This window comes from Bombina bombina, chromosome 8, assembly GCF_027579735.1.
Source record: "Bombina bombina isolate aBomBom1 chromosome 8, aBomBom1.pri, whole genome shotgun sequence".
NCBI classification, from domain to species: domain Eukaryota; kingdom Metazoa; phylum Chordata; class Amphibia; order Anura; family Bombinatoridae; genus Bombina; species Bombina bombina.
The window spans coordinates 312,893,482-312,916,883 of NC_069506.1; the positions used below are offsets into that span (position 1 = coordinate 312,893,482).

General features: G+C 40.0%; 1 protein-coding gene across 1 annotated transcript in view; it reads left to right on the plus strand.

Moving 5' to 3' along the window:
* Positions 1-20,677, plus strand: part of JAM3 (junctional adhesion molecule 3) — a 195,024-nt gene extending 174,347 nt beyond the window's left edge. Inside the window, exons 5-9 of the mRNA XM_053691509.1 lie at positions 4,837-5,039; positions 5,117-5,216; positions 10,688-10,817; positions 11,741-11,795; positions 18,609-20,677. Coding sequence (XP_053547484.1) covers positions 4,837-5,039; positions 5,117-5,216; positions 10,688-10,817; positions 11,741-11,795; positions 18,609-18,644 — 524 coding nt within the window. The 3' untranslated portion in view covers positions 18,645-20,677. The remainder of the gene's footprint in view (positions 1-4,836; positions 5,040-5,116; positions 5,217-10,687; positions 10,818-11,740; positions 11,796-18,608) is intronic.
* Positions 20,678-23,402: the final 2,725 nt, after the last annotated feature.

Genomic DNA, 23,402 nt, shown 5'->3' on the forward strand with positions numbered 1-23,402 from the left:
TCTGGATCTGAAAATGTTGAATAGTTATGTATAAGTGCCAACTTTCAAAATGGTGACTACAAGGACTATTCTGCCTTTTGTTCAGCAAGGGCATTATATGTCCACAATAGACTTACAGGATGCATATCTTCATATTCTGATTCATCCAGACCACTATCAGTTTATCTAGAGAATCTAGAGATTCTCTTTTCTAGACAAGCATTACCAATTTGTCGCTCTTACATTTGGCCTAGCGATAGCTCCATGAATCTTTTCAAAGGTTCTTGGTGCCCTACTCTCTGTAATCAGAGAACAGGGTATTGCGGTGTTTCCTTATTTGGACGATATCTTGGCACTAGCTCAGTCTTTACATTCTGCAGAATCTCACATGAATCATCTAGGGTTGTTTCTTCAAAGACATGGTTGGAGGATCAATTTACCAAAAAGTTCTTTGATTCCTCAGACAAGGGTCGCCTTTTTAGGTTTCCAGATAGATTCAGTGTCCATGACTCTGTCTCTAACAGACAAGAGGCGATTTAAATTGGTTTCAGCTTGTCGGAACCTTCAGTCTCAATCATTCCCTTCAGTAGCTATGTGCATGGAAGTTTTAGGTCTCATGACTGCAGCATCGGACGCGATCCCTTTTGCTCGTTTTCATATGAGAACTCTCCAGCTTTGTATGCTGAATCAATGATGCATGGATTATACAAAGATATCACAATTAATATCCTTAAATCCCAATGTTCGACTCTCTCTGACTTGGTGGTTAGATCACCATCGTATAGTTAAAGGGGCCTCTCTTGTTCGTCCAACCTGGACTGTGATCACAACAGATGCAAGTCTTTCAGGTTGGGGAGCTGTCTGGGGATCTCTGACAGCACAAGGGGTTTAGAAATCTCAAGAGGCGAGATTACCAATCAATATTTTAGAACTCCGTGCTATTTTCAGGGTTCTTCAGGTTTGGCCTTTGTTGAAGAGGGAACCGTTCATTTGCTTTCAGACAGACAATATCACAACTGTGGCATATGTCAATCATCAGGGTGGGACTCAGTCCCCAAGCTATGAAAGAAGTATCTCGGATACTTGCTTGGGTGAAATCCAGCTCCTGTCTAATTTATGTGGTTCATATCCCAGGTATAGACAATTGGAAAGTGGATTATCTCAGCCGTCAGACTTTATATCCGGGGGAGTGGTCGCTCCATCCAGATGTGTTTTTACAGATTGTTTAGATGTGGAGTCTTCCAGAAATATATCTGATGGCTTCCCATCTAAACAAGAAACTACCCAGGTACCTGTCCAGGTCTAGGGATCCTCAGGTGAAAGCGGTGGATGCGTTAGCAGTTCTTTGGTGTTACCAACCTCCTTATATCTTCCCGCCTCTAGTTCTTCTTCCAAGAGTGATTTCCAAGATCATCATGTAACAATCGTTTGTGTTGCTGGTAGCTCCAGCAGTGCCTCACAGGTTTTGGTATGCGGATCTTGTTCGGATGTCCAGTTGCCAACCTTGGCCACTTCCATTAAGGCCAGACCTTCTGTCTCAAGGTCTGTTTTTCCATCAAGATCTCGAATCATTAAATTTGAAGGTGTGGAAATTGAACGCCTAGTGCTTAGTCATAGAGGTTTCTCTGACTCAGTGATTAATACTATGTTAGAGGCTCGTAAATCTGTTTCTAGGAAGATTTATTATCGAGTTTGGAAGACTTATATTTCATGGTGTTCTCATAAATTCTGGCATTTTTAGAATTCCTAGAATTTTACTTCAGAGTGGTTTGGATAAGGGTTTGTCTGCAAGTTCTTTGAAGGGACACATTTTTGCTCTTTCTGTTTTATTTCACAGAAAGATTGCTAAGCTTCCTGATATTCACTGTTTTGTACAGGCTTTGGTCTGTATCAAGCCTGTCATTAAATCAATCTCTCCTCCTTGGAGTCTTAATTTGGTTTTGAAGGCTTTACAGGCTCCTCCGTTTGAACCTATGCATTCTTTGGACATTAAACTACTTTCTTGGAAAGTGTTGTTCCTTTTGGCCATCTCTTCTGCTAGAAGAGTTTCTGAATTATCTGCTCTTTCTTTTGAATCTCCTTTCTTTCATATAATTGGCAAGAGTACATGAGCTAGTGACGTATGGGATATACAATTCTACCTGGAGGGGCAAAGTTTCCCAAACCTCAAAATGCCTATAAATCACCACACCCACAATTCAGTTTTTTACAAACTTTGCCTCCTATGGAGGTGGTGAAGTAAGTTTGTGCTAAGTTTTCTACGTTGATATGCGCTTCTCAGAATTTTGAAGCCCGATTCCTGTGAGTACAGTGAATGTCAGAGGGATGTGAAGGGAGTATCACCTATTGAATTGAGTTTCTGAATTATCTGCTCTTTCTTGTGAATCTCCTTTTCCGATTTTCCATCAGGATAAGGCAGTTTTGCGGACTTCATTTAAATTTCTACCTAAGGTTGTGAATTCTAACAACATTAATAGATAAATTGTTGCCCCTTCTTTGTGTCCTAATCCTAAGAATTCTTTGGAGATATCCTTACATTCTTTGGATGTGGTAAGAGCTTTGAAATATTATGTCGAAGCTACTAAAGATTTCAGGAAGACTTCTAGTCTATTTGTTATCTTTTCTGGTTCTAGGAAAGGTCAGAAGGCTTCTGCCATTTCCTTGGCATCTTGGTTAAAGCTTTTGATTCATCAGGCTTATTTGGTCAGGCCCCGCCTCAGAGAATTACAGCTCATTCTACTAAATAAGTCTCCACTTTGTGGGCTTTTAAGAATTAAGATTCAGTTGATCAGATTTCCAAAGCAGCAACTTCTTTGCATACATATACTAAATTCTACCGTTTTGATGTATTTGCTTCTTCGGAAGCAGTTTTTGGCAGTTTCAGGCAGCTGTTTCAGTTTGATTTCTCTGCTTATGTTTGAGTTTTTTCTTTTCATTATGAGAATAAACTTATATTTTGGGTTGTGGATTTATTTTTTTCAGCAGAAAATGGCCGTTATTTTATCCCTCCCTCTCTAGTGACTCTTCTGTGGAGCTCCACATATTGGGTATTACTATCGCATACGTCACTAGCTCATGGACTCTTGACAATTACATGAAAGAAAAAATAATTTACGTAAGAACTTACCTTATAAATTCATTTCTTTCATATTGGCAAGAGTCCATGAGACCCACCCTTTTTATGGTGGTTATGATTTTTTGTATAAAGCACAATTATTTCCAAATTCCTTTGTTGATGCATTTTACTCCTTTTTTTATCACCCCACTACTTGGCTATTCATTAAACTGAATTGTGGGTGTGGTGAGGGGTGTATTTATAGGCATTTTGAGGTTTGTGAAACTTTGCCCCTCCTGGTAGGATTGTATATCCCATACGTCACTAGCTCACGGACTCTTGCCAATATGAAAGAAATGAATTTATCAGGTAAGTTCTTACATAAATTATGTTGCTAATATAAGTGTTTATGCAAAACTGGGGAATGGGTAATAAAGGGATTATTTATCTTTTAAACAATACCATTTTTTTTAGTTGACTGCCCCTTTAAGTACAATGTGGTTAATACAATGTTAAAACAAAGTACTCTACATAATGTGGAGAAAGTCTATAATTACCTTCTTATAATTAAGAGGAAAAAAAAGTAAAGTTCTCCATGAACAGACTTCAGATGGTTCTGTAGTAGTAAAAAGATACTTTAGGCAGCACCGCCTCATGCTGTCTGGCAATCTGTAGTAAACATAAGAGGGAGCGCCACATAGTGTAATCCTGTTTGGTAAAACTACTCAGTTATGTTGGCGCTACACAAGAAAGCAATAGCATCAGGCTGCAAATCACACTTAACATACTTGAGTAATAGGACTGAAGAAACAGATGGTGTTGGCTGAGAAACGCGTTGTAAACTTTATTTAAAGGGATTGCATATTAAGCTTTACTGGCCATGTCACTAACTGGTGCTCAGTTAGCTGGAGACTGGGATTTCTAGCCTGATAATACTGCACTCTCTTGTAGTCCCAGCTCAATTGTGGGTATTATTACCAAACAGATTACACTATGTGACACCCCCTCTATTAGGTTTACTACATATTGTGAGTATTATTACCAAACAGATTACACTATGCTACAACCCCTCTATTAGGTTTACTACATATTGTGAGTATTATTACCAAACAGATTACACTATGTTACAACCCCTCTATTAGGTTTACTACATATTGTGAGTATTATTACCAAACAGATTACACTATGGGACACCCCCTCTATTAGGTTTACTACATATTGTGAGTATTATTACCAAACAGATTACACTATTTGACACCCCCTCTATTAGGTTTACTACATATTGTGAGTATTATTACCAAACAGATTACACTATGCGACACCCCCCTCTATTAGGTTTACTACATATTGTGAGTATTATTACCAAACAGATTACACTATGTGACACCCCCTCTATTAGGTTTACTACATATTGTGAGTATTATTACCAAACAGATTACACTATGTGACACCCCTCTATTAGGTTTACTACATATTGTGAGTATTATTACCAAACAGATTACACTATGTGACACCCCCTCTATTAGGTTTACTACATATTGTGAGTATTATTACCAAACAGATTACACTATGTGACACCCCCTCTATTAGGTTTACTACATATTGTGAGTATTATTACCAAACAGATTACACTATGTGACACCCCCTCTATTAGGTTTACTACATATTGTGAGTATTATTACCAAACAGATTACACTATGTGACACCCCCTCTATTAGGTTTACTACATATAGTGAATTAACCCAATAGTATTGAGGAGCCTTTCTCATGAGAACTTCTCATCTCTTTTTTTTTTTTTTTAGTAAGACCAGTTGTCCCTCAATGCAGAGTACCAAAATCGGTGCCGGTGGGTAAATCTGCCATGCTTCACTGTCAGGAGAATGAGGGGTATCCACGCTCAGTGTATCGCTGGTTCCGTGACAGCAATGTCCTGCCTGATGACTCTAAAGCCAATCCGAGTTTTGTGAATTCCTCTTTTACATTTAATCCTAAAACTGGTACCTTAGTAAGTAAAGCGTCATATTTTCTGTGTGTGCATTATATAAAGCACTTGTATTTATGGATATTTTTTTTCTTGTGCAGATATTTTCAGCAATAAATAAAGGTGATATGGGCCAGTACTACTGCACCGCTAGCAACGATGCTGGGTCTGCCACATGCGAGGCGCAGTTACTTGAAGTCTGTAAGTTAATACATTGCTATTAGTTTGTTAGAATTTTATATTATGTTCCAAGATTTAAGTGTGTATGTGTGTGTGTGTGTGTGTGTGTGTATATATGTATATGTGTGTATATATATATATATATATATATATATATATATGTGTGTGTGTGTATATATATATATATATATATATATATATATATATATATATATATATATATATATATATATATATATATATATATATATATATATATATATATATATATATAATCTATCCCTGCCCTGCTTATTTAACCGAAATCATGGTAATTTCAGAAAATCATGTATATTGTCTGCAAGATCTATACAGGACGTATGTATTTGAGCCTTTAGTTCTTGTACAGTAAACCAGAAGCAGCGTCATGAACTTTATAACACATATATGCAGTTCATTTGTAGAGACCATAAAACTCTCAGCAAACTGAGAGGATATTGGTACAAAACAATATTAGTAAACACGAAAACTAAAATAGCATAGGACCAAGGTATTGAGTCATAATGCCAATCACAAAATATTGTTGTAATGTATATTTAGTTTTTGTACACAGAGTTAAAAACGTTTATTAATAAAACCTCCAGCAATAAGATTTTTAATTGTCACTATTCAGTTCACTACTTTTACTCAATGGAAAATTACTTCCATTTTTAGGTGCATAGCCACTCTATTCTGTTATTTTTTTCCTTTAAAGACTGTGGTGAGATATCTATGTTTTTATACTCTGCTATTTAGCTTACGTAAACTAAAAAATATATAATATCAAATACTAGTACTAACCTGCAAATAGCCACACACCCAGCAATAAATAAGCCAACGAATCTCAGCGCTACACGCACGGCTCTACACTTTGTGTGCAGTGACATCAGCGCACTCTGCTTGCTGCATTTCATGATAAAGAAGGATCATGTATAATCTGCTACGGTTACATATATTTCTCTTGTAAGGTGTATCCAGTCCACGGATCATCCATTACTTGTGGGATATTCTCCTTCCCAACAGGAAGCTGCAAGAGGATCACCCACAGCAGAGCTGTCTATATAGCTCCTCCCCTAACTGCCACCTCCAGTCATTCTCTTGCAGCTCTCGACAAGCATGGAAGCAGTTAGAGAGATGTGGTGTTATTTAGTTATTTTTTCTTCAATTCAAAAGTTTATTTTTAAATGGTACCGGAGTTGTACTATTTTGGTCTCGGGCAGAAAATAGAAGAGTCTGCCTGTGGTCTCTAATGATCTTAGCAGGTTGTAATTAAGATCCATTGCTGTTCTCACACACAACTGAAGAGAGAGGTAACTTCAGCTTGGGGAATGGCGTGCAGGGTATCCTGCTATGAGGTATGTGCAGTCTAATTTTTTCTAGAGAAATGTATATGCTAGAAAATGCTGTTGATACAGATTTATTTAAGGTAAGCCTGATTACAGTGATTTAATAACGACTAGTATCATGCTTACTATTAGAGGTAACACTCTTATTATTTTTTCAAACTACTGAAATATAGAACGTTTGCTGGGAGTGCTTAAACGTTTTTTATATGCTTTCTGGTGATAAACTTTATTGGGGCCCAGTTTTTTTCCACATGGCTGGCAAAAATTTGCCTAGGATAGTTTTGTTAGGCCTCTCACTATGTAGACAGGAAGTGGGAGGGGCCTAATTTCGCGCCTAGATGCGCATTAACTTTTGCAGACTGAGACATCCAGTTTTCCTAAAGGAGTTCCCTGAATGCTTAGGACCTCTCTGAAGGGTTTTGGTGCTTTCCAAAGTCGTTTGTATGGCAAGGTAGGGCCACAGCAGAGCTGTGGCAGTTGGTTGTGACTGTTAAAAAACGTCTATTTCGTTTTTTTTTTTATCCGTTTTTGAAACTAAGGGGTTAATCATCCATTTGCAAGTGGGTGCAATGCTCTGTTAGCCTATTATACACACTGTAAAAATTTTGTTTGATTTACTGCTTTTTTTCACTGTTTTTCAAATTCTGACCTTTTTTATTTTTCTTAAAGACACAGTACCGTTTTTATTTTTTGCTTGTTAAATTTCTGTAAAGTGTTTTCCAAGCTTGCTGGTCTCATTGCTAGTCTGTTTAAACATGTCTGACATAGAGGAAACTCCTTGTTCATTATGTTTAGAAGCCATGGTGGAACCCCCTCTTAGAATGTGTACCAAATGTACTGATTTCACTTTAAGTTATAAAGACCATATTCTGTCTTTAAAAGATTTATCACCAGAGGAATCTGACAAGGGGCAAGTTATGCCGACTAACTCGCCCCACGTGTCAGAGCCTTTGACTCCCGCTCAAGGGACTCCCGCTCAAGAGGCGCCAAGTACATCAAGCGCGCCCATGGCGTTTACTTTACAATACATGGCGGCAGTCATGGATAATACACTGTCAGCGGTATTATCCAGACTACCTGGGTTACGAGGAAAGCGAGACAGCTCTGGGGTTAGAAGGAATACAGAGCACTCTGACGCTTTAGTAGCTATGTCTGATACCCCCTCACAATATGCTGAAGCTGAGGAAGGAGAGCTTCTTTCTGTGGGGGATGTTTCTGACTCAGGGAAGATGATTCAACCCGATTCTGATTTGGCAACATTTAAATTTAAGCTTGAACACCTCCGCATGTTGCTCAGGGAGGTTTTAGCTACTCTGAATGACTGTGACACCATTGCAGTGCCAGAGAAATTATGCAGATTGGATAAATACTATGCAGTGCCTGTTTTCACTGATGTTTTTCCAATACCTAAAAGGTTTTCAGAAATTATTACTAAGGAATGGGATAGACCAGGTGTACCATTCTCTCCCCCTCCTATTTTTAAGAAATTGTTTCCAATAGATGCCGCCACACGGGACTTATGGCAGACGGTCCCTAAGGTGGAGAGAGCAGTTTCTACCCTAGCTAAGCGTACTACTATTCCCGTCGAGGACAGTTGTGCTTTCTTACATCCAATGGATAAAAAGTTAGAGGGTTACCTTAAGAAAATGTTTATTCAACAAGTCGGTCTGGAGACCTAACCAGGCTTGGAACAAAGGTAAGCAGGCCAAAAAGCCTGCTGCTGTCTCTAAGACAGCATGAAGGATTGGCCCCCGATCCGGTAACGGATCTAGTAGGGGGCAGACTTTCTCTCTTCACCCAGGCTTGGGCAAGAGATGTCCAGGATCCCTGGGTGTTGAAAATTGTATCCCAGGGATATCTTCTGGACTTCAAAGCTTCCCCTCCAAAAGGGAGATTTCACCTTTCACAATTATCTGCAAACCAGATAAAGAGAGAGGCATTCTTACATTGTGTTCAATCAGAATCAGGTTGAATCATCTTCCCTGAGTCAGAAACATCCCCCACAGAAAGAAGCTCTCCTTCCTCAGCTTCAGCATATTGTGAGGGGGTATCAGACATAGCTACTAAAGATAGCTGGAAGTTTCAAAGATAATTCGTTGGGCAGAGATTCACTCTTGCCACCAGCTATCCATATCCCAGGTGTAGAGAACTGGGAGGCGGATTTTCTAAGTCGACAAACTTTTCATCCGGGGGAGTGGGAACTCCATCCGGAGGTGTTTGCACAATTGGTTCAACGTTGGGGCGAACCAGAACTGGATCTCATGGCGTCTCGCCAGAACGCCAAACTTCCTTGTTACGGATCCAGGTCCAGGGATCCCAAGGCAACGCTGATAGATGCTCTAGCAGCGCCTTGGTCCTTCAACCTGGCTTATGTGTTTCCACCGTTTCCTCTGCTCCCTCGTCTGATTGCCAAAATCAAGCAGGAGAGAGCATCAGTGATTTTGATAGCACCTGCGTGGCCACGCAGGACTTGGTATGCAGATCTGGTGGACATGTCATCTCTTCCACCATGGACTCTGCCTCTGAGACAGGACCTTCTACTTCAGGGTCCTTTCAACCATCCAAATCTAATTTCTCTGAGACTGACTGCCTGGAGATTGAACGCTTGATTTTATCAAAGCGTGGCTTCTCCGAGTCAGTTATTGATACCTTAATTCAGGCACGAAAGCCTGTCACCAGGAAAATCTATCATAAGATATGGCATAAATATCTTTATTGGTGTGAATCCATGGGTTACTCATGGAGTAAAGTCAGCATTCCCAGGATATTATCTTTTCTCCAAGAAGGATTGGAAAAGGGATTGTCAGCTAGTTCCTTAAAGGGACAGATTTCTGCTCTGTCTATTCTTTTGCACAAGCGTCTGGCGGATGCTCCAGACATTCAGGCGTTTTGTCAGGCTTTAGTTAGAATCAAGCCTGTGTTTAAGCCAATTGCTCCGCCATGGAGTTTAAATTTGGTTCTTAAAGTTCTCCAAGGGGTTCCGTTTGAACCTCTTCATTCCATAGATATCAAGCTTTTATCTTGGAAAGTTCTGTTTTTGGTAGCTATTTCCTCGGCTCGTAGAGTTTCCGAGTTATCTGCCTTACAGTGCGATTCCCCTTATCTGATCTTCCATGCAGATAAGGTAGTTTTGCGTACCAAACCTGGGTTTTTACCTAAGGTGGTATCTAATAAGAATATCAATCAGGAGATTGTTGTTCCGTCATTGTGTCCTAATCCTTCTTCAAAGAAGGAATGTCTATTACACAATCTTGACGTGGTTCGTGCTTTAAAGTTTTATTTACAAGCTACTAAAGATTTTCGTCAAACATCTGTTTTGTTTGTTGTCTACTCTGGACAGAGGAGAGGCCTAAAGACTTCGGCAACTTCTTTCGTTTTGGCTAAGAAGTATAATACGCTTAGCTTATGAGACTGCTGGCCAGCAGCCTCCTGAAAGGATTACAGCTCATTCTACTAGAGCTGTGGCTTCCACATGGGCTTTTAAAAATGAGGCTTCTGTTGAACAGATTTGCAAGGCGGCGACTTGGTCTTCGCTTCATACTTTTTCAAAGTTTTATAAATTTGATACTTTTGCTTCTTCGGAGGCTATTTTAGGGAGAAAGGTTTTACAAGCAGTGGTACCTTCCGTTTAAGTACCTGCCTTGTCCCTCCCTTCATCCGTGTACTTTAGCTTTGGTATTGGCATCCCACAAGTAATGGATGATCCGTGGACTGAATACACCTTACAAGAGAAAACATAATTTATGCTTACCTGATAAATTTATTTCTCTTGTGGTGTATCCAGTCCACGGCCCGCCCTGTCGTTTTAAGGCAGGTATATTTTATTTTTTAACTACAGTCACCACTGCACCCTATGGTTACTCCTTTCTCTTGCTTGTCTTCGGTCGAATGACTGGAGGTGGCAGTTATGGGAGGAGCTATATAGACAGCTCTGCTGTGGGTGATCCTCTTGCAGCTTCCTGTTGGGAAGGAGAATATCCCACAAGTAATGGATGATCCGTGGACTGGATACACCACAAGAGAAATAAATTTATCAGGTAAGCATAAATTATGTTTTTATATGGCGTTTGTAGATCAACTGATGCACGGGACACTGATTCTTACTGTTCTGGGTCTTTTTAAACACAGATGATCTGAACATCGGGGGCATTGTAGGAGGAGTCCTGGTTGTCCTTCTAGTCCTGGCATTGATCACCATAGGAATTTGCTGCGCTTATCGTAAAGGCTACTTTGCCAACAGCAGACCGGGTGGACAGAGGTATGTGAGGAGCTTTTGCCAGTCTTTAGACCTGAAAACAACCGTCACTTGTTGCCATTTAGAGAGATCATCCATTTGCTGTTTATTAAATTGTCAGATAAAGTAATAAGGGTTTGTCCCCTGCTATTGTGCATATTCAGCCCTGTTCCATCACTAGTTTGTAGCAATGCTGGCTCTAGGTTGCACTATGCGCTGGGCTGTTTTGCATCTCGCACATCTCTCTCTTGCACTGACCTGGTTCTGTTTCTTAGGTGTAGATGAGAATGGGTCAATCAGTCTCTGAATATCTAGAAACAATTGTACAGAAAAAGGAAGCACTTGTTTGTATGCAATGGGATCAGAGAGTAGAAATAAACCTAAAGGGATATGAAACCCAAAATTTGATTTCAAACAACTTTCTAATTTACTCTCTTGGTATCTTTTGTTAAAAATCAGGGACGTATGCTTAGGAGCCGTCCATTTCTGGAGCACTATATCGCAGCAGTTTTGCAAGAAAGTTATCCATTTGCAGGATCACTAGATGGCAGCACTATGTCCTGCCATGTAGTGCTACAGATGCCTACCTAGGTATCTCTTCAACACAGAATACCATGGGAACAAAGCAAGTTTGATATTAGAAGTAAATTGGAAACTTCTTTAAAATGGTTTTCTCTAACCGAATCACAAAATAATTTTGTTTTGGGGGGTTTTATACCCTTCAACTTTTACTCTGTATTTTAGAAAATAACAAACAGATCAGTTACAATCAAAACTAAAAATAGGAGTCAAAAGCCCTGTTCTCCTCAGCGTAACACTGACAAGCGCTTCTCTGTACAATGTGAGTGCAGTTATGGAGGAATTGGCAAAGGTTGTCTCATCGCTGATACATCACCTAATTGTACCTGTGAATATCTGACAGACTGCTCATTTCTCTCTCTCTTTAGCTACAAGAACCCAGCAAAGCCAGATGTTACAAATTACCTGCGGACAAACGATGAGGTGAGATTATGGCGTTACACATTTTTTTATGAGACTCTGGTGTAGTTCCGTATCTTTCCTTGGGGTAAAGTGTGTTGTGATTAAACAGTTTAGCCTTTTCAGAAATAAGTGTTTACTTCATAACTGAGCATCAGAGGAATACTTACCGGCAGAGGTGGTCATTATCCTGGCATAGTCCTCTTCCCTTTAGAGAAGAGATTTCTCTTGTTAAGTGTGTTCAGTCCACGGGTCATCCATTACTTATGGGATATATTCTCCTTCCCAACAGGAAGTTGCAAGAGGATCACCCAAGCAGAGCTGCTATATAGCTCCTCACATGTCATATCCAGTCATTCTCTTGCAACTCTCAACAATGAAGGAGGTCGTGAGAGGAGTTAGGAGTTTTTTACTTAATTATTCTTCAATCAAAAGTTTATTTTAAATGGCACCGGAGTGTGCTGTTTTTTCTCTCAGGCAGTATTTAGAAGAAGAATCTGCCTGCGTTTTCTATGATCTTAGCAGACGTAACTAAGATCCACTGGCTGTTCTCGTACCTTCTGAGGAGTGGGGTAACTTCAGAAAAGGGAATAGCATGCGGCGTCCGCTGCAAATGAGGTATGTGCAGTAAAATATTTTCTAAGGAATGGAATTGACTAAGAAAACACTGCTGATACCCATATGATGTAAGTACAGCCTTAAATGCAGTAGTAGCGACTGGTATCAGGCTGATAAATGTATGCGCAGTAGAGTTATTTTCTAGGGAATGGAATTTGACTGAGAAAATAATGTTAATACTGAAATAATGTATGAGCCTTAACTGCAGTAGAAGCAACTGGTAGCAGGCTTAGTCATAACTTTACATAACATTTGAAATGTTTGTTTTTAAAACGTTTACTGGCATGTTAATCGTTTTGTGAGGTACTTGGTGATAAATCTTTTAGGGCATGATTTTATTCCACATGGCTAACGTATATTTCTGTATGGAAACCGTTATATCAGGACTCCCACTGTTGTAATATGAGTGGGAGGGGCCTTTTTTTAGTGCCTTGTTGCGCAGTTAAAATTCGATCACAGTTCTTCCTCCTTGATCCAGGACGTCTCCAGAGAGCTCAGGGGTCTTAAAAATTTATTTTTGAGGGAGGTAATCAGTCACAGCAGACCTGTGACAGTGTGTTTGACTGTGATAAAAACGTTAATTGTTAAATTGATTATCCGTTTTGGGTATTAAGGGGTTAAATCATCCTTTTGCTAATGGGTGCAATCCTCTGCTAATTTCATACATTTACTGTTAAAATTTGGTTGCTATAACTGAATTAGTTCATTGTTATTCAACTGTGACAGTTTTTTTGTGTTTTTAAAAAAAAGCGCAGCAGTGTTTTTTATATTGCTTGTAAATTTATTGAAAGTATTTTCCAAGCTTGCTAGCCTCATTGCTAGTCTGTTTAAACATGTCTGATACAGATGAATCTGCTTGTTCATTATGTTTAAAAGCCAAAGAAATATGTGTACCAATTGTATTGATGTTACTTTAAATAAGTCAGTCTTTACCGGTAAACGAGGGGGAAGTTATGCCGGCTAACTCTCCTCACGTGTCAGTACCTTCGCCTCCCGCTCAGGAGGTGCGTGATATTGTGGCGCCAAGTACATCAAGGCCCGTACAAATCACTTTGCAAGATATGGCTAATGTTATGACAGAAGTATTATCAAACTTGCCTGAGTTAAGAGGCAAGCGCGATAGCTCTGGGTTAAGGACAGAGCACGCTGATGACACGAGAGCCATGTCCGATACTGCGTCACAATTTGCAGAACATGAGGACGGAGAGCTTCATTCTGTGGGTGACGGATCTGATCCAGGGAGACCGGATTCAGAAATTTCAAATTTTAAATTTAAGCTTGAGAACCTCCGTGTATTGCTAGGGGAGGTGTTAGCGGCTCTGAATGATTGTGACACGGTTGCAATCCCAGAGAAATTATGTAGGCTGGATAAATATTTTGCGGTACTGGTGTGTACTGATGTTTTTCCTATACCTAAAAGGCTTACAGAGATTATTAACAAGGAGTGGGATAGACCCGGTGTGCCTTTTTCCCCTCCTCCGATATTTAGGAAAATGTTCCCAATAGACGCTACCACACGTGACTTATGGCAGACGGTCCCTAAGGTGGAGGGAGCAGTTTCTACTTTAGCTAAGCGTACCACTATCTCGGTGGAGGTTAGTTGTGCTTTCTCAGATCCAATGGATAAAAAATTAGAAGGTTACCTTAAGAAAATGTTTGTTCAACAAGGTTTTATATTACAGCCCCTTGCATGCATTGCGCCCGTCACTGCTGCGGCGGCATTCTGGTTTGAGTCTCTGGAAGAGGCTATTCGCACAGCACCATTGGATGAGATTATGAACAAGCTTAAAGCACTTAAGCTAGCTAATGCGTTTGTTTCGGATGCCGTTGTGCATTTAACCAAACTAACGGCTAAGTACTCCGGATTCGCCATCCAGGCGCGCAGAGCGCTATGGCTTAAATCCTGGTCAGCAGACGTGACTTCTAAATCTAAATTGCTTAATATTCCTTTCAAAGGGCAAACCTTATTCGGGCCCGGCTTGAAAGAAATTATTGCTGACATTACTGGAGGTAAGGGTCACACCCTTCCTCAGGACAGGGCCAAATCAAAGGCCAAACAGTCTAATTTTCGCGCCTTTCGTAATTTCAAGGCAGGAGCAGCATCAACTTCCTCCGCTCCAAAACAGGAAGGAACTGCTGCTCGTTACAGACAGGGTTGGAAAGGCAACCAGTCCTGGAACAAGGGCAAGCAGGCCAGAAAGCCTACTTCTGCCCCTAAGACAGCATGAAGAAAGGGCCCCCTATCCGGAAACGGATCTAGTGGGGGGCAGACTTTCTCTCTTCGCCCAGGCTTGGGCAAGAGATGTCCAGGATCCCTGGACGCTGGAGATCATATCTCAGGGATACCTTCTGGACTTCAAAGCTTCTCCTCCACAAGGGAGATTTCACCTGTCAAGGTTATCAACAAACCTAATAAAGAAAGAGGCATTTCTACAATGTGTACAAGACCTCTTAGTAATGGGAGTGATCCACCCAGTTCCGCGGACGGAACAAGGGCAAGGTTTTTACTCAAATCTGTTTGTGGTTCCAAAAAAAGAGGGAACCTTCAGACCAATCTTAGACCTAAAGATCTTAAACAAGTTCCTAAGGGTTCCATCGTTCAAAATGGAAACTATTCGAACCATCCTACCCATGATCCAAGAGGGTCAGTATATGACCACAGTGGACTTAAAGGATGCCTACCTTCACATACCGATTCACAAAGATCATTATCGGTACCTAAGATTTGCCTTTCTAGACAGGCATTACCAGTTTGTAGCTCTTCCCTTCGGGTTAGCTACGGCCCGAGAATTTTTACAAAGGTTCTGGGCTCACTTCTGGCGGTACTAAGACCGCGAGGCATAGCGGTGGCTCCGTACCTAGACGACATTCTGATACAGGCGTCAAGTTTTCAAAATGCAAAGTCTCATACAGAGATAGTTCTAGCTTTTCTGAGGTCGCATGGGTGGAAGGTGAACATGGAAAAGAGTTCTCTATTACCACTCACAAGGGTTCCCTTTCTAGGGACTCTTATAGATTCTGTAGAGATGAAGATTTACCTGACGGAGTCCAGGTTATCAAAAATTCTAAATGCTTGCCGTATCCTTCATTCCATTCCAAGCCCATCAGTAGCTCAGTTCATCGAAGTTATCGGCTTAATGGTCGCAGCAATGGACATAGTGCCATTTGCGCGCCTGCATCTCAGACCGCTGCAATTATGCATGCTAAGTCAGTGGAATGGGGATTACTCAGATCTGTCCCCTCTACTGAATCTGGACCAGGAGGCCAGAGATTCTCTTCTCTGGTGGTTGTCTCGGGTCCATCTGTCCAAAGGAATGACCTTTCGCAGGCCAGATTGGACGATTGTAACAACAGATGCCAGCCTACTAGGCTGGGGCGCAGTCTGGAACTCCCTGAAGGCTCAGGGATCGTGGACTCAGGAGGAGAAACTCCTCCCAATAAACATTCTGGAATTAAGAGCAATATTCAATGCTCTCCTAGCTTGGCCTCAGTTAGCAACTCTGAGGTTCATCAGATTTCAGTCGGACAACATCACGACTGTGGCTTACATCAACCATCAAGGGGGAACCAGGAGTCTCCTAGCGATGTTAGAGGTCTCGAAGATAATTCGCTGGGCAGAGTCTCACTCTTGCCACCTGTCAGCAATCTACATCCCAGGCGTGGAGAACTGGGAGGCGGACTTTCTAAGTCGCCAGACCTTTCATCCGGGGGAGTGGGAACTTCACCCGGAGGTCTTTGCCCAACTGATTCTTCCTTGGGGCGAACCGGAACTGGATCTCATGGCATCTCGCCAGAACGCCAAGCTTCCTTGTTACGGATCCAGGTCCAGGGACCCGGGAGCGGTGCTGATAGATGCACTAGCAGCCCCTTGGGTTTTCAACATGGCTTATGTGTTTCCACCGTTTCCGTTGCTGCCTCGACTGATTGCCAAGATCAAACAGGAGAGAGCATCGGTGATTCTGATAGCGCCTGCGTGGCCACGCAGGACCTGGTATGCAGACCTAGTGGACATGTCGTCCTGTCCACCATGGTCTCTGCCTCTGAGGCAGGGCCTTCTAATTCAGGGTCCTTTCAACCATCCAAGCCTAATTTCTCTGAGGCTGACTGCATGGAGATTGAACGCTTGATTCTATCAAAGCGTGGTTTCTCGGAGTCGGTTATTGATACATTAATACAGGCTCGGAAACCTGTTACCAGAAAAATTTACCATAAGATATGGCGTAAATAATTATATTGGTGTGAATCCAAGAGTTACTCATGGAGTAAGGTTAGGATTCCTAGGATATTGTCTTTTCTACAAGAGGGTTTAGAAAAGGGTTTATCTGCTAGTTCGTTAAAGGGACAGATTTCTGCTCTGTCTATTTTACACAAACGTCTGGCAGAAGTTCCAGACGTTCAGGCTTTTTGTCAGGCTTTAGCTAGGATTAAGCCTGTGTTTAAGACTGTTGCTCCGCCGTGGAGCTTAAACTTAGTTCTTCAAGGTGTTCCGTTTGAACCCCTTCATTCCATTGATATTAAGCTGTTATCTTGGAAAGTTCTGTTTTTGATGGCTATTTCCTCGGCTCGAAGAGTCTCGGAGTTATCTGCCTTACATTGTGATTCTCCTTATCTGATTTTTCATTCAGACAAGGTGGTTCTGCGTACTAAACCTGGGTTTTTACCTAAGGTAGTTTCTAACAGGAATATCAATCAAGAGATTGTTGTTCCATCATTATGTCCTAATCCTTCTTCAAAGAAGGAACGTCTTTTGCATAATCTGGACGTAGTCCGTGCCCTAAAGTTCTACTTACAGGCAACTAAAGATTTTCGGCAAACTTCTTCTCTGTTTGTCGTTTATTCTGGACAGAGGAGAGGTCAAAAGGCTTCGGCCACCTCTCTCTCTTTTTGGCTTCGTAGCATAATACGTTTAGCCTATGAGACTGCTGGACAGCAGCCCCCTGAAAGAATTACAGCTCATTCCACTAGAGCTGTGGCTTCCACCTGGGCCTTTAAGAATGAGGCCTCTGTTGAACAGATTTGCAAGGCTGCAACTTGGTCTTCACTTCATACCTTTTCAAAATTTTACAAATTTGACACTTTTGCTTCTTCGGAGGCTGTTTTTGGGAGAAAGGTTCTACAGGCAGTGGTTCCTTCTGTTTAAATGTTCCTGCCTTGTCCCTCCCATCATCCGTGTACTTTAGCTTTGGTATTGGTATCCCATAAGTAATGGATGACCCGTGGACTGACTACACTTAACAAGAGAAAACATAATTTATGCTTACCTGATAAATTTATTTCTCTTGTAGTGTATTCAGTCCACGGCCCGCCCTGTCTTTTTTTTGAGGCAGTTCTAAATTTTAATTAAAACTCCAGTCACCACTGCACCCTATAGTTTCTCCTTTCTTGTCTTGTTTCGGTCGAATGACTGGATATGGCATGTGAGGGGAGGAGCTATATAGCAGCTCTGCTTGGGTGATCCTCTTGCAACTTCCTGTTGGGAAGGAGAATATATCCCATAAGTAATGGATGACCCGTGGACTGAACACACTACAAGAGAAATAAATTTATCAGGTAAGTATAAATTATGTTTTTTAGTAAATTACTGACTTAATTGATATTGATTTCCAGTTTACTTTAGCGAAGTTGCCCAGAATTATTCATAAAGGGCTGGAGACAGATTCTAATGATATTTGTTTGTGGGTAAATACTTGCACCAGTCATAGACGCTCACCTTTGCTTATCCAAAGATGATATTAAATCTGGTACCTCTTCAACTCGGAAACACTAACCCTGGACAACTGTATTTTATACAGATACTGCATAACACTTATATTTCACTGCATTGTGCAGTTACATGCTATCTGAAAGTTCCACTCGTGCACGTTCCTGAGCCTACCTCGGTATCTTTAGTTGAAAAGTATTTACTTTTCATGAGAGCATACTAAGTGATAAGTCATACTAAACTCCCTAAGTTAATTCTATCTGAAAGCTTAACGTTGACTTTTATGTCGGCAGAATTTGAAACTGCTTTAGCTATAAATAAATATTTTAACGTGTAATGACTTCTACCTGAACCTTTAAAAACGCATCAAATTCTAAAAGTGCCTCCATGCATCTAGAAGAGAACATTTACATTAAAGAATTTTCATCTACTTCTGGTTTCAACTCTAATCTGTTTTATGTCTCTTTAAAGCTGCAGACTCTATACAAACCTTAGTTTCATACTTGTTTTTTTTACAGGGCGATTTCAGACACAAATCGTCTTTTGTAATCTGAATGTGGTGCGGCATGCAAAGAACTCTACATGAAATAGTTGCACTCTCTGGATTGAAGACGATGCATTGAACTAAATATTTGCCAAAGTCTAACCAGTCCACCATCGGTGCAGTTTCGCTTTCTTTGCTACAGACTTGGAAGCTATTGGCACCACGGCGCTGTACACAGAGTATAGTTGTGGATTTCTTATGGACTTGCGTCTCCAGGAGCACATACTGGCTGTTCAGACATCTATTTAAGTATTCTCACTGCCAAAAACAGATATTTATCAGCCTCCAAATAATAGTTTTGCTCCACGAAATGACACAAGACTGCAGCCCTTGTTGCTGCAAATCTCAGTTACATGAAATGGTTGGTGTTTGTACCAGCATAAGCCAAAGCACATACTGTTGTCACAGCTCTGCCACTAATCCCTTTTTTCTCTTTTATTTTGTATCTTCAATGTTTTGATTTGTTGAAAAATATATATTTTGAATACATAGTAAATGATAAACATTTCTATTTAAATATTGAGGTTTTTTGTGTATAAAAAGTGTAATTGCTTTTAGGTATAAGTATTTCTTCATGTGTTTAGTTACCCTCTGAGCTGTCAGCCATGTACTGCACTACAGTGTAGGGACATTTACCACTACATTCAGTGTTTAAGGGACCAGCCAGCCGTTTGTTGGCATTTTAGGAAGAGAGTAGCAAACCTCTTACTGGTATTTAAAGGGACTCTAAACTGTAAGAGCAGGTAACTTCGGCATTACTGGTCCTAGCTTAATATGTGTTTAACCCTACACACGTATAGTCCCGCTCAGAAACGCATTACTCTCAGCTGAGTTCCTGCTGATGAGCCAATCAGTGGCACATATCTACCAAACACCAGCCATTCCCTGCTTAGGATCTGGAATGCTTGTGGTTCCAGAGTGTGATTTTACATATGTGTTTAACCCCTTTGTGGGTGAAACACATAGCAGCAAAGGTAAGTGCTGTAAAAATGATGTTGTAGAGCATATCATTTTTGCTCTAGAAATGTCCCTTTAACTACAGCAGACAGCTGTAAAACAGTTTTTCTTCTGTTACTATATTATTTAGCTTCTAAATTGAAACCACACAACCCCCCCCCCCCCCCTCGTTATTTCTAGTGCAGTATTCAGGAGGGACGTTGAGTGATTATGCCGTGAGAGGGCTGTATGTGTGATATTTTAGCACTGAGAAGAGAATGAACTGGTTTTATTACTATAAAAGGTTAAAAATAAAATAACTGCATTATTTACTATTTCCAATCCTTTCCATGCAATTTCTGTTTACAGGCTGTAGAAAAGGCACATTCCCACTTAGTACCACACATGTGGTATATCACAGACTGTTGTAATATCAATTCTTTTAAACCATTTATACAACAGTTATTTTTTTGAAAATGAATTGTTTCATTGCACAGAAAATGGTCATATGATGATATAAATAAAAAAATAACATGCTCAAAGTGATTGCATTACTGAGCCTAGACAATTGTTAAACACATAGGTAAAGCATTGCAAATCCCACATAGGAAACTGATAGTGAGCCAATCATAAGCTACAAGCGCATGACCTGCGAATCACTGGCTGTATTCTGTCCAGCAACTGCAATGCTTATGGCTCCTGTGCAAGATTTTACCAATGTGTTTAACCCCTTTATGGGGTCTAATTAGGACATTTAATTTTTTTACTACAGTATCCCTTTAAAATGAAAGGTTTATTTTGGGTTAGTCGCAAGTGATACTGCTACTAATTGTAAGTACCAGCATTACAGTAACTTGCCGTGATCACAAAATACAACACGGCTACATTACTGCTTTTTTCTTATGGACGGTTTGTGTCTTAATATGATAAAGTTATCTGCCCTGGATACCGAATGATAAGTTAGATGTGCAAGGAGCACAAATGAGTTATTAAATGCCTCTCACTGAGCAACATGGTGCATTGTTAATAAATTGTCTTTTTTTAAGAAGAATATCTTGTACATATTGTTGCTGTATTATTGATAATAAAAGGATTGTTTTTCTTGGAGTTTGGCGTTTCTTTGATGCTGCTTTAGTCTTTTTTATTTTCGTAAAGTTCATAAGCAAATATACACACAGTTTTACTGAATTAAACAGTGTGGGATTGTAATATAAATGTTTAAAATAAGTTTTCTAGAGCTGCAACAACTAATCGTTCTAATTGATTATGAAAATAGTTGTCAACAAATCTCATAATCGATTAGTGGATTTCCAATTAGTTGGTTTGTGCACGGCACCAGCTGCTTCACTCTGAGCTCCTGCACATGGTATTGTGTTTTATGATTATGCCCTGTAGCCTAAAGGACGTCTACAGACATTTACTTTTTAGTACAGTTTACAACTACCCCTGGCTTATGTGCAACCCAGAAATAATAGGAGTCATCATTTGGATTGTTTATATTAAATCAGGTGGTTTGGGACTATCCTTTTCATGATATAGTGCCGAGCTTGTTGTTTACACCTAGCCCTAGATTGATGGGAGTTATTTGAATTGATGTGCACACTGCACTATTATCTGTTCGCGCAATTAGCGGATTGCTCAGTATTGCTAATTATATGTACTGTATAGATAAATGCGTATGGCTTTGTCCTGTTATTGATACAAAGCCCTTAGCGTTTTTCTTTCTTTCTTTTTTTAAATAAATTGTGATATGTATTAGATTCAATCTCTAAGTATATATCTGTTATTTTTCCCTAACCTTATAGCTGGTTATTTACTATTGCATATAGATATTCAAGTTATTTTTTATTTTAGAATAAAGTCCAGGCCCCTTGCCAAGGAGGAAAACACTTAGCCTTGGTGAGGAGCTAACAAAGATACATATTCCACTTTGGCATAATTGGGAAAACCCTAATTGTACATCTCAGACACCTCAACACCATCTGAGCGCCTGTTCTCTGCTGTAGACAACATAGCTTGCAAAAAAACATTTTGACATGTTGACATTTTTGCATTTCAATGCAAAGTTCCAGAAAGAATGAATAACAGAATGTTATAAACAGTTATAGTCTACCTCTTTCTAGTTCTACTTCTTTTCAAAGAGCTTTTGTTTTTGTTTTGCTTAATTATAAAAATGTGTTCTGCTGCTTTAAAAATTGGACAAACAGTTGTGTTAATATAAAGTTTTAGTCTGAAGTTTAAATTTGTAACACTCAGTATCTGGATTTAATTTAAAATATAGCAAACAATTATTGATTCCTTTTTTATCAGATTAGTCAATCGAAAAAATAATTGGCCGATTAATCGATTATGAAAATAATAGTTGCAGCCCTAATAGTTTTCAATCTACTAAATTTCCTGATTTTCCTATAATTTTACTCTATTCCCCCCCTCCATTCTGGTTAGAGGTGAACGTGCCTACTTCATAACCTTGATATGTTCTACACCAGGGTTCTTCAAACTTGTTTTCCCAAGTCCCAGTGCCATGATACCACATACCTTTGCAACCTTATTTTTATGCTTGGTCTGAACATTTCTGAAGTAATATACAACAAGATATCTGCAATTTTTGGCAAAGTGACTAAAATGTGTGCATACTTTTATTCCTGATTGTAATAAAATCTGAAAATGTTGTAAAAGGTAATAACACACACCCCACACTCATATATCATACACCACACACTCTCATATAACATACACACTCGTACAACCCACACACTTTCATATAACTCTCATACACCACACTCAGTACAACACACACACTCTCAGTACAACACACACACTACATACTCTCAGTACAACACACACACAAGTTGCTACTCAGTAAACGTGGTGTTGCGACCCAGTAATGGGTTCCGACCCATAGTTTGAAGAACTCTGTTTGACAGTCACTGCAGCAGCCTAACTGGCCTCAACAGAGAACAAAAGAGGTGAGAAGCTAATAAGTTCATTATATTCAAAGCTAATGCAGGATCACTTTCATATGGGCTGAGGTTCTTATCTATACCACCCCCACTATAAGACTGATTTCTGCTGTTGCCTTTTGTTTATATGTTTATACTGCTTTTGTATAGCCATAGCTTTTGTATAGCTTTCTTATGAAATGGAGAGGTACAACCTAATTCCAATTACTAGTGGTATATTCAACTCCTGGCCAGCAGGAGGAGGCAAAGAGCATCCCAGCAAAGCTGTTAAGTGTAAATTCCCTTACCCATAATCCCCAGTTATTCTCTTTGCCTCTGTCAATGAAGGATGTGCGAAGTTGGTGTCTGAAGATATTTAATCCTTTTATGGGTACTTTTCCCTGCAAGCTAGCTGTGTCCATATCAATCTCTTTATTAAGAGTAGTGGTGGATTTTAGCAGTTAAAAGGCGGCGCAGTAGTCTTTGCTTTACTTTTAACATTTTGTTACCCCCTTGTAGAAAGCCAGAGTTAGTTTCTTTTCCTACAGGTCCATGTAGAAGCATCTGTCCTGCAGCTGGATCTAGGTATTGAAGGACAGCAGCACTTAAGAAGTTAAATCCTCATACGGATCCAAATTGGGACATATAAGGATACTTATTTTGGATAGATTATGACACAGATTGGGACATAGATATCCTTATTAGTTAAGGATACATCCTTTCGGCGAATATGATACTGTATGGGTTAAGGGTATTCTATGAGAAACTTAAAATTTATTAATTTGGCTGGGGGGCTCATAATCTTTATTGTGATTGATAGAGGAAAGATGCTGCATTCTGAGAAGTTCAGAGAATTGCAGGGCACTATATTAGAGTATTTATGTGATCGG